Source organism: Dipodomys spectabilis, unplaced genomic scaffold, assembly GCF_019054845.1.
Source record: "Dipodomys spectabilis isolate Male_0828 unplaced genomic scaffold, ASM1905484v1 ptg000140l, whole genome shotgun sequence".
Taxonomy (NCBI): domain Eukaryota; kingdom Metazoa; phylum Chordata; class Mammalia; order Rodentia; family Heteromyidae; genus Dipodomys; species Dipodomys spectabilis.
The window spans coordinates 21,026,039-21,041,474 of NW_024870817.1; the positions used below are offsets into that span (position 1 = coordinate 21,026,039).

Below are 15,436 nucleotides of genomic sequence, written 5' to 3' on the forward strand. Positions count from 1 at the left end.
CCACGCACCCCCCCACCCCTCCACCCCCCCGGCCTTCCCACCATGTGGCTGCTGCATCCTGGATGGATGACTAGGAGCACTGGTAACCTTAGCTACTTTCTGAGATTCCTGTTCACCTGGCCTGAAGCATCACTACAGGTAATCAATGAAACCCTGGATTTCACCACTTAATTAAAGGCTATCTTACAGGATCTATGACTGTCAGTGAGCCAGCGAGCTGTTTTCTAAACATCAGTCAGCTTGTTGTGAGAACCATGAGTTCAATCTTTTAGCATTTTGAGAAATTTCAAATTATATGCTTATTTTCTTTGGCTAACAAAGGAATCAATAGCTTTCTTAGTTTGCTTTTAGAAGATTCCCAGCTCAGAGTTTGCTCAGCACAGACAGAAGTATTGAATTTGCAGCCTGAAAGAGCATTTTCAATGACCAGCCTGACTAAGGGTAGCCTGTGAGCTTTAGTCATTTTATTGATTTTGGAATATACAAACACATCTTTGGAGATTCTTGATAACAGTATGGTTCTTCTACTCTTCATATAACTCTCAACCAACTTTGTTTTTCTGATTCTTAACTTCTTCTCTTGAAAAAATGACCTGAGTAACTTTTTTGAATCCATCAATCCATTCTGAAACATCTGAATGAAATGATCACTTTTTCTCTCACTGTTGACCACCAACAATCTCCATTTTCTAAGAAAGTTAAGGTCAAATGGTTTTAAAAGAAAGAAAGCTTTAACTAGACACCATTTAAATGGATATCATGATTTTGCATTTTGGTTGTACTTTGAGATTCACATAGTTCAGTTATAATTCATTTGTTCAAACTACAGATAAAAATGTTGCAGTCAGTATGAAATTAACTAAAAATGAAATTACACCATTGTCCTTCAAAATTATTATCTCATTTTCATTTTAATAAATGAGATTAAATATTACAAAATTACTTAATAAGATCTTACTTTATTTCCTAAGGGATTCTCAAGAAAGGTAGAATGTGTCACTTAAGCCTCCCAGGATAATAGCAACTCCTTTGTGGTAAACATAAAAAGCAATTGTGAGAGATCAAAAACAAATCATCTTTTGGGATTGACAAATCTGAAAAGGAAGTGAGTGCTTACCAAGTGATGTTATGTCAATAATAAGACATAATTATGCTATGATATTTTTTCTTTTAACTCTAAAAACTGTTTATTCCCCCACCATGGTATGTAGCCATGGAAAGATACAGAAAAAAGCATAGAGAGTTTAGGTTGGAACAGAGATGGTAAAATAATATTCTTTCCTCTGATTGAGGAGCATCAGGCTCAATGAGACTGGGAAAACTAGAAGGAATAAATTCATGGAACTTCACCCTGCCTTAGAAATGTAACTAGTGTAGTCTAGGTATCTTAGTTTTAATCCTTATAGCCCAAAACTGTTAGAAGAATAGCAGTGCCTAGTTATTCAAGTATCAGTGCTGTATACCCAAAGGTAGGAAAGTTTTGTTCTACATAAAAGTGATCAAGCAACTGAGATTGAACATGACATGGGAAAACTGGTATGGTAAGGGAGTAGATACATCTTGGTGCCAGCCACAAAATTAAAATTGGCTTCAGTATTAACAAGATGTATATATACAAGATGGATGGCTTCCTGGAGGTATGGAGATTCTAACTTGTCCATAACCTTCTGACTGATACATTCTAGTTCTTTTATAGACACATAATCTTCAGAGGTTGCTTTCCAAAAAAGAATGAAAATAATATATAGCACTCTGTGAAATGTTTAAAATAAGACTCCTATGGTTAAAAAAATTAATAAGAAAACTCTAATCGAATGGTTAGAATTAAAAAATTAGTCCATAATTTATGCTTTCAGACTGTTTCCTACTTATTCTTAATCTTAGCATTGTACATTTTAAAGTAAGCAAAGAAGCATGCTAAATTAAAAATTTAGAAATCCGAATGTAAAAAAATCTTGGCTCTGAAACTTTAAAAGAACTAGTCTCAAAATACTTTAAATTTTATTTATATTTTCTAGTGTTATGCACTAACATACTCAGTTCTACAAGTTGTACTATTGTTAACATGTCAGAATTGCAAAGTCATCCTTCAAAATGCAATGTTATTTATTTTGTCTCTGCATAAACAGTCCAGACCTCAAAATATTCACACATAAAAGAAGCATGTTCTTAGTTTCAAGTAACTTTTGTTTGAAAAGTTAGAGCCAAATTGCTCTTAAAATACACTTTGCTCTTAAAACTGGGAATGCAAATAACCAAGAAAATGTGGTTAAGGAACAATGCAGTCCATTTCAAAACACTCCCCAAATAATTCTGAATTTGAAAACAAAATAGTGTGGATACAAACACAGAAAGCTCTAGCACATACTTATTGATATAACTTCTTATTCAAAAGTATAGCTTCCCCAATAATCCCTGTAAGCTACAAGATTCTCTTTGTTAGTGTATTTATAGTTCAAGATGGCTGTCTGAAGCAGCCACTTGTCAAAATCAGTTCTAGGCTGTGGTCAGAAAGTATCAGAGCCCAACCATTTTTTTCATTTTTTTAAAAGTGTGTTCAGATCTAAACATTTTTCCACCCAATTCTGAGTAATAGGATTCATACCTACTTGGACTATGCCAAACTACATGAACCACAGCTTGATTCATCCCCTAGCTTTAAACACATCTGTCACTAATTCAATTTTTTTAAATATTGAATTTGAACCTTGTGAATGAGGGTGTATGTGAACATTATGAAAGGCAATTTTTCTATCTTAGAAGATAATAAACAGTGAATCTGAAAAACCATTTTGGTAGTCTTATTATTTATAATGGCACGACATAAACCAATTATCCTATCGCTGCCAAGAAAGATTTTTAATAATAACTCCTACTACAGCAATATTTTATTCAAGGTTTTACATTCTCTGTCAATTTGATCTTGATTGAAATGCAAGGGAAAGGACTTTTACACTTACTTAATCATATGTGGCACAGTAACTTTGGAATTTTCTTCAAACACTATAGTCATTAAGCCATTACAACGTATATTGTCCACACACTGTGAAATTTAAAAAACAAAACAGGCAATTAAAACCCACAGGAAAACTTAAACAGATCCATATATTCCCAGAAAGGTTTACAGCCAAAAATACTCATTTAAAAAAAATTACCACTAAGTAGTTGTAAAAAGGAATTACCATTCAACATAAGTACAAATTTATCTGTGTGTGAGTTGTGCACACACTGCCACCCCACCACCACCGCCAGATAAGTTACATGGAGCTGAGTAGTTTCAGTAACAGTATTCCCAAACTGTGCACCAACCAGAAGCCTGACAAATGCCTGTGAATTGAGACAGGATTGAACTGTCTCAGCATCCCAATTTATACTTTCTGACTGTGCTCGTCTCTGCCATATTCACTTTCTGCCACCAGAGATGGGATGTTGAAATTTGGTCTTGGATGGAATTCAGCTCTTCTCACCAGCCAGCTGTATGCCCACTTCTCAGGTATCTCTTTGCCAATAAATTCCCACATTTTACTAGTGTGTCTAGCAGTTTCTATTGGCACTATGTGGGGCTGGTAAGGGGATAGAGTGTAATTTCTACTGTTTCTGGTGCTTTTAAAGCCCTGACACTATGTTTTTTTCTTTTTTCTAAGAGGAGAACTTAGGTTCTTTTGTTCATTATCTCTTTTCTTTCTTCATATCTATGCCTTAGAAATTTTACATTTTCCTCTACAATTATTTTGGTTAGAGAAGAATTTATTTTGAATTATAATTCATAAAATAAATAAAATAAAACATAAAATTTAAAAAGTAAACAAATTTGGAAATCAGAAGTTGCCTCCAGTTCCCAGGACACTGCATAATACTTTGTGGCTACAACTACTGGTACAGAGAACCTGGAGCCTGAGCTCAGGGCAATCCTAAACCCTGTGTCCACGTACTGTTCAGTCCATCTATTCTATCAATCATTTTCCTAATTGTTTTTCCTTAAAACTGGTTTTACAATATGGCTAAACACATTTAAATTGTAAAAATAAAAGGAACAGAAAGAATAACAGAGGGGGCTTAATATGACCAAAATGCATTTTATATGTACACAAAGAGCATGATACAGTCCATTGTACCTTTAGTTTTGTTTTATTCTGATCCTGGGGCTTGAACTCAGAGCCTGGGCACTGCTCCTAAGCTTCTTTGGTTCAAGGCTAGCATTCTTTTTATTTTATTTTATTATCAAGGTGATGTACAGAGGGGTTACAATTACATAAGTAAGATAGTGATTACATTTCTTGTCTAACTTGTTATTTGTTTCTCCCTCTTTCTTTCCCTCAAGGCTAGCATTCTATCACTTGAATTTCTAGCTTTTGGTTAGTTCATTGGAGATAAGAGTCTCACAGACTTCCCTACCCAGAGTAGCTTCAATTCTGATCCTCAGATCTCAGCTTCCTGAGTAGCTAGGATTACAGGCATGAACCACCAGCACCAGGCTCCCAATATACATTGTTTAAAGATAAAATAAAAATAAAGTTGTTTTTTCACAATTTTTGTGAGGGATAAAGGACCCCAACTTATAAAATTAAAGCCAAATATTTTTAAAGTTCTTCTATCCATTTCCTTAAACCATAGCATAATTTTGAGTTCTGTTTTATATACACATGTATGGTTATTTCATTATAAATTTGATTGTGTGCACTTACATGTGAATTCCATCTGAATCCTACAAGGTAGATTATAAAAATATACTGATAAGACAAAAGTTAGAATCAGAAGAGATTTGGATAAAGGGTGGCAAATGGTAATCCTAGAATGAGGCAGCCACACCCAGTTTATGTTGAAAATATTTCCTGAAAATGAGCCTCAAAATTAGCTGACCTATTGAAAAGCCTCACAAAGGACACTGACTAAGCGACAAAATCCACAGTAGAGCTAAAATTCAGTTAATTCTAGTCTGAGACCAGAGACAAATGTTCTTGTAAAGAAAATATTGAAGGGCTGGGAAGGTGGCTCAGTGGTAGAGCGCTTGCCTTGCACGCATTAGGCCCTGGGTTCGATTCCTCAGCACCACATAAGCAAAAAGGAAAAAGCTGGAAGTGGCGCTGTGTCTCAAGGGGCAGAGTGCTAGCCTTGAGCTGAAGAGCTGAGGGACAGCGCCCAGGCCCAGAGTTCAGGCCCACGACCAGACCCAAAAAAAAGAAGAAAAAAAAAAAAGAAAATATTGAATCATGTAGTAAACAATGTCCTCAACAATAATTTTAGGGTAGCTATAAGTTGTACCAAACTTAAAAAAAAAACAACTAATCATTGGCTGAAAAGAACTATTTCAAATGAACGTTCCCCATGGCGGCCCACAGCGAATGTGATCCAGAGGCCAGTCCTCCTGCTGAGCTGGCTACAAGCACTAGCTCCACATTCTGCACAAAACGGCCCTGGTTGCTCCTCTTCAGGCTGAAGAAATCAATACTGCTTTGTTTATCCTAAGGTCATGTCATTCTTGTGCCTCAGGAAGTTGAAAATGATATTCTCCTCAAAGTCCTGAAGCTGCAGTGTTCTCTGTATGCGCTTAAACATAATTCAGTGTTTCTGCCAGGAAGCTACACTTCCACGAGAGGAGCTATCCTTCTGGGTGAGGGGAAAAAAAAGAAGCCACCCACCTTTACAGGAGAGCTCAGACAGGGTCAGTTGAAATTGTATGTCAGTGGCTCCACAGTGGAAACACACATGAAGGATGCAAAAGATGAGGTTGCCCAGTGCCCATTTACAATGGAAAGAGAGTAAGAAAGAGAACTGAAGAAATAAGCTGAAATCAGGCTATGAAAAAGAGGATCTTGAATTTGGACTTTATCCAGAAGGCAGATGGAAAGTCACTGAAGATTTCGAAGCAGTCCATTTATGTTGGAAGAGCTACACTGGCCTCATGGGAGTATTCATTGTAAAGAAAGAATGAATGAATGGAGGCCCAAAGGATCCAATAAATGAAATAAGCCATGCCTCCTTGTGAGGCAGAGTTTTGAATGAAGAGGAAGAGGCAGAGATCGATATTTTAATGAAAGAAATCTGGTGAGTTGCTGCACAAAACCAAGAGGAAAAAAACAGCAAAAAATCAAAGATGAACATTGTTATAAGGTAACTTAAAATGTTTCTAATGAAAAAAGTCTATCAATATAGATCACTTCATATGACAGACAGACAGGCAAGCAAGTAGGCAGGCAGGCAGACAGGCAGGCAGACAGACAGACAGACAGACAGACAGACAGAATGTTTTTTGAATAACACAGCAGTTAGCTAAAACCAGGTAATCTTTGGATTCCTCAAAAGCACTAAGAAAACACACTCATTATATGACACTAAGGATTTTACTAAGTGCTTGTCTTTTGTTTGTATTTATTAAGCACTAATTATGTGACAATTACTTGTATAAGTGCTGGCAGTTGGGGGACAGGGTAAAAAATATATATGAAAGTGCTTTGAAGAATAATAAGCATGCTGTTATTTCTATTGCTCTCCTCATCACAATGGGAAGAAGATCATTTAAGATACAGAATGGAAGAGATCTTTGTTGGTTTTTTCAGTTCTCTTGCTTCATGAATATAGGAATTCAGAATTTGGAAATCCCAATTCTGGAATGTAAGACATAATGTAGAAAGGCAATAAATGTAGACTGCTATTTTTCATTTTAATGTTTCTACCTTTCATTATGAAATACTTTAAACACATAGAAAAAACATGAGACTTTCACACCAGCCTCCTAGACTTAACACTTTTCCATGTTTGCTATAGGTGATTCTTTTATTTTGAAGGATATAAAACACCACTAACACAGAGTATTTCAATTCCAGTAACCTCTTTTGAATTCAGAATAATTACCATCCTATAGTTGATTATGTCATTACATTCTTCCATTTCTCTGTGTGTGTGTTGAAAGGAGAAAGGAGAGAGTTCCATGCCTTGAACTTGGGGGCTGGATGTTATCCATATGGGATTTTGCTCAAGGCTAGCATTCTACTACTTGAGCTGCACTTCTGGATTTTTGGTGGCTAATTGGAGGTAAGAATATAATTGACTTGCCTGCCTAGGCTAGCTTCAAACCCCAATTCTCAGACCTCAGCCTCCTGAGTTGCTAGGATTACAGGCATGAACCCCTGGTGCCAGGCCCTTTGCTTTATTTTTTATTTTACTTTGTATGCACGTATTTTCCCACTGTAGCACATAATGTTATTTTCATTTTTTAAAATTTATATAAATGGTAATTTGCATGCAACATTGCTTTGAGATTTATTTATGCTTATCTGTATATTTCATTCATTTTAACTGCTATATATCTTATGGCCTAGGACTGTATCTAGGATTGCATCTCTATATATCACTCTGTGAAAAGATCATTACCTTGTAATCCTATTATTTAGTACTTAATCTTCTCATTAGGCATGATTGATGTAGTCTATCTACTTCCAATAACTTTGTAATTTTGATGTCTACAGCATTGATCTTTGGATTACCAGTTTGATTCTTTGACATATTAGCTTTGTCCTTTTAAAAATTCATTCTTTATATTTATATTTATGTGAGCTCATACTGTGAGCTGATTTTCAGAATGTATTTGCATTTGTTTCTTCAAGCTTCTTAAGAATTCATCAATCTAAAAGTCCCTTTTAGGAAGGGGTAACAATGCTCGACAAAAAATGTACTCATTGCCTTACTCATGTAACTGTAACCCCTCTGTACAGCTTCTTTACAATTAAAAAATAAAAATAAAAAGTCCCTTTTATAATAATTTCTCCATTTGGAATGTTCATACTATATGAATATTACAAATCTAATTTTAAATGTATAGGCCAGAGATACATTCAAGTTTTTACATGAGATTCTTTTTAAAATTCATGATCCAAGACAAAATGTCCTTTTTATTTCCTGGTCCAAGGGATGAAATTTTTAAAGTTCTTATTGTACAGAGGTGACAGCCATCCATGATCCAAGCTTTAACCAGGGCTTCTGATTACTTAAACAGTCAAAGGCTATTTTTTGTCCTCTTAAATGTTAAGTATTCTAGGGTTTGGGGCCAATTTCCAATCTAAAATCATTTGTACATCCTCAAGTCTTAGGTTTATAAGCTTCTTCTCTAGCTTTAAGTTAACTTTTTGTTTCTGGTTAGAGAAACAAACTACCTGTAATATCACTATGTAATCAATCTTTATTTTACTAATCCTATGTGTCAAACATTTTCATCTGTAGCTAGAGGAGACCTAAAACAGCAATAAACTTGCTGTGACTTGAGATAAATGTTTTATATCCAAAAGAAGAAATTTATATGACTACTTTTGTGCATCTCATATCCAGGGTCAAGTTTCATTCATAAATCTTTCTGATTCACATGTGAAACATTCAAGTTATTCTCAACAAGAATAAAAAGAAGTTTTCACTTATGTTCAAGTTTCAAGCTCAGAAAGAAAAGACATATAATAAAAAGTCACACCTTATTTATACAGAGTCTGGTAATTGCCACACAATCTCTGTGGGATAGTAAATGGGGGGATAGATAGGTAGATGATACATAGATCATATTATAATATATCAATGTGCTCACTTCAGGGACAGAGTAATAGGAAATAACAGGGGCGCTAGGATCCACCAACTCTACTTCAACCAGTGATTTCTGCTTTAATATCACTTCCATTTGGGACTTCAAACGGGCCATGGTGGCACATGCCATGGATGAGGCAGGAAGATTACGAGTTTGAGACCATTTGGAACTTCAAGTAATGTTGCCCTGAAAAGGCAGGAAGTAGTCTTGAAAAAGAAAAAATACCTGCAGCATCTTTCATATGTAAGTACATATGTGAACATACTATAGTGCAAGGTATGATATAAGAACACTAGTCATGCATCTCTTCTGGTTTCAGCAACTGTAGATCCAGCCATCTGTGCATGGAAATTATGTGGAAAACAAGGCATCTGTATGAAAATATATACAGATTTACTTTCTCATCACTGTTCCCTAAATGGTATAGTTTATTTATAGCTTCTTAACAATACAATTTAGCAATTGTTTTCACAGACTCTCTATTGTTTTCATTAGTATATATAATGTAGATGTGACTTAAAGTATACAGGAATCTGCATGTAGGTGACACGGAAATACTGCACCACTTTCTATAAGGGTCTTGAAAATCCTTAGATGTTGTATTCCAGGGATTCAACAGCCAATTCCCTGTGGATACCAGGGGACAAGCATATTCATGATTATATTAGTATGTATGTGTTTTCTTAAGTTTGAGAAAGAATTAAAATTTAGTATAATTGGATAAAGGAGGAAATTGGAGTTAAAGACTCCTCAACAGGTATCTTGATTGTTGGGGAAAATTGATGAGGCTTCAGGGGATGAATAGAATTAACTCAGTGGGGTGGGGGGACATAAAAATAAGAAGGATATCAAATATTTTAAATGTCTTATCGAATTTGTGTGAATTATAATAAACCTGGAAATTAATATGATAATGAAACTGAATTCATAGGTCATGGATAGTTTAGCTCAGTTTTTAATGACTAAGATAGTTCTAACTAACTATATGAATGTTCACAAGACTCCAGGTAATTTTGATGTAGCTGGTCCTTTGCCAATGTTGAATCTTTCTTTTCATTTTAAGGGCCTTGCTAAGACAGCACCTGTTCAAAGGTCAGTGGTCTACTGTGTCACCAGATTATTTTACATTCTCAATACTCCTAAATAGTAGGAAGAAAGGTTAGAGTCAATTTTTCTTTAAATTCACCATTTTTATGTTAAAGAAGAAAATTCTTTTTTGGTTGCAGAGAAGCTATTTTAAGGGAACAAGCATGTCCAGTGAGGCACAAATTAGCTATGCAGGTCTAAACTTTGGCACAAAATAGAGATTTTTCTGCCCAGCCCAAGAAGTGCAGAGGTGTATTTTAATTCTACATTTTACTTAATTTTCATAATTACAGAAAAATCTGTGTAATACACTATTATGCACTAATGTGAGACAAGCACAGATGAAGGTACTGTATTGTAATGAATGGTCAAATTTTCTCCCTCAAATCCTTCCCTATAAATAGATAAAAAGAGGAAGAATTATTGGTTGAGACTATTAGCCACTTGCATGTTTTGCTGGAGGCACCAACAGTTAATTATGGCCCTTCTGGTATAACTAAAGGAGTAATTAACCAGTCAAGCAATTGTTCCTCCTCAAAATTACTGCTTCAGAGAGAGACCTGGCAAAGCTAAAAGTCTTAAATTTTATAGTTCCTTATGCCCAACTTGGGCTGTCACTCAGGAGTCACTGCTGTCTTAAATAAGAACCACATATGATGAGTATAACACGATACATTGGCTAGCGAGATGGTGTCAAAAATCATTCCACAAATAAAATTTTGAAGAATGAGTGACAAAAGCTTTGAAAGATAAAACAATGGAGATCATATTCATTGTATTCGTTATTTGAACGGAAAGAATATACTCATTTTCCAAGTCTATAAGGAATTAATGTGAATTAATGTCCATCTAGTATAATTAGACAAGAAATAGAAATAGGGAAATCGCTAATCTTTCTAATAACTGCATAAATGTAAATTAAAATCATTAGAAGGAAAAACTAGTTGTCCATTAAATTATTGGTAAAAGGGATGAATGAAACATAACTCAACATTTGCAGGACTTAAAAGAAAGTTATATCCACATTTATAAGATTATTTCTTTGTTGCTTTGTATGTCCCTCCCCCATGGTATAACCCCTGCTTTCACTGTATTTGATATCAGTATAATTTGTGAAGGGGAAGGGAAAAAACAAATTGTTTAAATAGGGATACAGGTGGACCCATTGCAACATTGAGACGTACAAGTCGTTATGTCAAAAATGAATTTTACAACTTTGGTGGGGGGCGAGGAGGATTGAGTGGGGGGGTGGGGGGGAGGATGGGAAGGGATGGGAAGGGGAAACAAAGGAGGAGGCTACAATGCTTGATAAGAAATGTACTCATTATCTTGCCCATGTAATTGTAACCCCTCTGTACAGTATTTTCACAATAAAAAAAGAAAGTTATATAGAAACCTTATTAAGCATGAAGGAAAATTATGAGCTTTGTATTTCTTAAAGAAATGATGTAGTCTGCCAAATTATTTCATGCCCTCTATGCCAGCCTTGTACTCTTTAGGGAACAGGTATCATCAGGGAACTTTAAAAAGAGCAAAAACTCCTGCATAAAGATGCTAGCACCACATTATATATTAATCCTAAAATTTGGAAACAGGTTCAGTGACGAATTATTTCGAAGCAGATATAAAAGTGGTAAATTCATGTGGTAAAATACACATTTATGAGACATATATGCCCAGTACATGAATGCACATGGATGTCATATGCACACATATGGAGTCATTAGAAGAATCAATATGAATAACTTGTATAGCTATAGAAAGACATAAATGAGATGAGAAGAAAAATAGTGTTCTATATACAGAAAGCTGAACTGTGTTTCTGAGTGGATCATGGAGTTTTAGAGATGGAAATAGATCTGGCTTCAGGGAAGCCGGAAGTGATCTATGGAGCTCCTTAAAGCCTATAAAGTTGAGAAGGGCATCTGGAATGTGGGATCAGAAGCCTGCATTTAAAGAAAACTCCTCGGGTAATCCTAGCAAAAATTACCAATGGAAAATACTTGGGTAAACATTTTGGTGTACTGGGTCTTGGGAATACTTCTGGTTCGTTTTTAATGAACATATTTTTCCATATTCACAACCAAATTCTGAACATTTTTTCAAGCATTCGGTGAGTTTATCTCACTGAAATGTATCTCTCATATGTCCTAAGATATACTTGAAAGGCTGACATCTTTCATGAATGTGTATGCAATCTCTCTCAGAAAACAAAAATGCCCTAAGCAGAAGCTGAACCTTGTTGAGTTATGGGTGTCTGGGCAGCAGGCTAGGCTCAATCAATAACAAAGCATTCTGCCTCTATTGCCCACCATTCAAACCCCACACCGGAAAAAGCCCTAAGTATCCCAGAACACTCACAACCCTACCCAGCCTTTAGCAGAAGCTGAAAGAGAACCACTCTTTTCATCCTTGATGCATTTTCTTCACTCGGTTTTCAGGATGCTACCCTCTTTGGCCATTCTCCTACTGTCCTAGTGGCTCCTTCTTAGTCCTCTTTGCTGATTTTCCTGGCCTCTCTCTCATTATGTGCCCCCTTCTATACTCATTCTTGAATGTTTTTAATAATCTCCTAACTTTGAAAAAGCCTTAATGATGTAGTTAGATCTCTCCTCTAAATCCTATACAATTATGCTCCACTGTGTATTTCACACATCCACTCAGATGTCTAACAGACTTCTTGACCATGTACAAAGTAAGCTGAGTTTTCACTCCCAGTCACTTTGCTCAGCAGATGATCCTCTATCAGTAAACAGCAGCTCTTTTCTTGCAGTTGCTCAAGCAAGAAGCACTGCTGTCATCCTTGTCATCCTTGACCCTTTGTTTGCTCTCATATCCAGCCCTAAGACAGAACTCTGCTGGCCCTACCTCAAAACAAACCCAGGACAGAATCATTGTCTCCAGCTCCTCTGCTGCCAAGCTGGTGTAAGCTTTCAGCACGTACCTCCTGGACAACTATAAGAACGTCTCCTCACATCCATGAATCTACTCCTTCCCTCCACCCTCTGTCTCTTCTCACCACAACAGGTGAGTAATCCTTTCAAGATTTAAGTCAAATCACAGAATTCCTTTGCTTAAATTCTTTAATAGCTTTCTTCTCACTCAGTAAAAGCTAAAATGCTTCAGCCCTGGCTTGACCACTGTGAACTCTGACTATTTTTATTCTTCTCAGGCTCTGCAATTCAGCCACACTGGCTTTCACATTTTTCTCCAAACAGACAGCATTCTCCTTCTTTAGGGTCTTTGTCACCACTGCCTTCTTTCTGCAGCGACTTTCCCTTCATCACAACTTTATATGGCATCTGCATCACCTACTAGTCTTTGTTTAAATGTCTCCTTCAGAATGAGGTTACCAGACTAAAACTATACCAAGCCCAGCCCTCCTTGAATGGCCCAATCCTTTTTATCTTACCTTATCATCTGCCTCCATAAAATAGCATGTACTCCTTTAATACATTTATTGATGATTTTTTGCAGTATCTCACATTATAATGCAAGCTATACAAGACCCAGGGATTCTTTATTGTTGCTGCCTTCTTTTGCTTATGACATGTTACAAGTAGTTAGAATAATGCCTGACGGATAGTGTGTCATTGCATAAATATATTTGTTGAATGAATAAAACCATAAATGTCAAAGCCGTACCATATCAATGTTCTGTTGAAGATAGTAGTTTCACATAATGGTATCACTGCCTTTCACAACAATAAGAATTTTCGTTAGCTGCCTTATACTGCAGTGAAAGGCTAGTATAATGCTTTGCCAAGCCATAGCAAACGTAGCAGGCAAAAGTTTAAATGTCTTTCTTTACCCGGCATAGAATCACTTGCACTCCAGGAGTTTTTCTCTCTCCATAGTTCCTCATCAGGCACCACAAGGAAGGTCACAGAGGCTCTTATCAACCCTGAATCTTTGGAGTTTCAGTTATGTCATAGAGAAGAAGGTAGAACTATCTAGAGAAATGTTTGTTTCTTCTTCCTCCCCAGTCTTTCTGTGGATAACAGCTTCTCAACACCTATGCAATGTTGTTGTGTCAAGCTGTGTACTTTCTTTCTGTATTATGAGTTAGCTTGTCTTGAGAGTAGGAGCCATGGCAATACCCTGGCACCTGCGAAGATTTGGAAGTACATAAGCTTTCCTCAATAATTGTTTATGTAATCAGGGGATGATGGAGAGTATCGTAAGGCAAGGACGCATTATGTAATGAAGTACTAATTGATGCAGCTAAGTGTTACTGAAAGGATCAGTAAATCACCTTAAGAATGCAATTATGGAGCTGGGAAGGTGGGAAGGTGGCTGGGAAGGCATGCCTTGCATGCCTGAGGCCCTGGGTTCAATTCCTCAGCACCACATAAGCAAAAAGAAAAAAAGCCAGAAGTGGTGCTGTGGCTCAAAGTGGTAGAGCACTAGCCTTGAGTTGAGAGCTGAGGGACAGCGCCCAGGCCCAGAGTTCAGGCCCCACGACTGGACCCAAAAAAGAAAAAAAAAAAGAATGCAATTATGCATGAAGAATTATGGAAGAATTGTGGAAGAATAGATACTGTCATTCTTTTATTAGGAAAATATACAGCTTCCCTTCTAGCTATTTATTCAGCGTCAGAATAGTAACAGGGATATGTAAGCCAAGTTCCACGTAAGATTCTCTTACACAGGATATTTAGAGTACTAAGAAGGCTTAAATATGACCTAATGCCACACAGTTGTCTGACTTTTGACAATGCTTAGCTTTCCAAATCTCACATTCCTCACATATGAAATAACACTTACCTCTGTTTCCCTTCAGAATACAATTCTATTAAATATGTGAGAGAGACAGAGACAGAGAGACAGAGAGCAGGCTTGTAAAACACTCATTATTGCCATTCATTCTCGATTTTCCTTTCAGTTGCCAGTCATTCAAAAATATTAAATATCCAAAGAACTATATTACTACTTCTTTACCTAGGTTTTATATGTACATTATTCTGAGCTCTTTAGAAAAGAAAAACAGTAAAACGCCTTTTCCATTAGCCCAGTCTTCATTTTATATTCATTTTAATTACCTTTAAATAGTCGTACATGTTAGTTTATAAATATGAATCTTCTTAGCAACTATAAAAGTGAACTTGGTAATTTAACTCAAGACTTACTGACTTTCTTTACTTCTCTTTTTTCTTTCTTTTTATTTTAAAATGGGATTTCATTTTGTGGCCCAGGCTGCTCTGGACCTCCTGGACTCAATCTCCCCTCTTGCTTCAGCTGAAGTAGCTGGGACTAAATATTGCTGCACCCGGCTCAAGCCTTATTTTAATATTTTTGTTATTCAGAATGACTTTTCCCTACAATAGTGAATGGAGCCAAAATTCATGTCGAACTTGAATTCAGAAATGCTCAAGTCTAGTCCTGACTAGTTTTGATATATTTCCAAATAATATCTTTGCCTGAATAAATGCAACAACTTCCCGACTGAACATTTCTGATCCAGGAAAGTCAACCAATTCTGTTCCTTAACTTTTTTTTCTACATAAAATACAAGGCCTCAGTTGAAGATTTCATATTCCACACAGAATGTTGTAATTCCTTAAAGCATGACTTCTCATAACCCTTGTTTTCTGTTTTTTGTTTCTCTCATTGTTTTTGTATTTAAATAGATAAGCACATGCACACACACACACACACACACACACACACACATACATACACACACATGCACAGAGCTAATACAGTCATTGGAGAACTTATTACAGGACAATTGCAACACTAGTCAGCACTAGAGTTACATTTGCCCAGGAACGAAAATGCAAT

At 36.2% G+C, this 15,436-nt stretch overlaps 1 protein-coding gene across 2 annotated transcripts in view; it reads right to left on the bottom strand.

The window, feature by feature from the left end:
- Positions 1 to 15,436, bottom strand: part of Rasgrf2 (Ras protein specific guanine nucleotide releasing factor 2) — a 219,976-nt gene that overhangs the window by 88,354 nt on the left and 116,186 nt on the right. For both annotated transcript variants that reach the window (XM_042691066.1, XM_042691065.1), the window contains exon 13: positions 2,961 to 3,043. In XM_042691066.1, the coding sequence (XP_042547000.1) occupies positions 2,961 to 3,043 (83 nt within the window). The remainder of the gene's footprint in view (positions 1 to 2,960; positions 3,044 to 15,436) is intronic.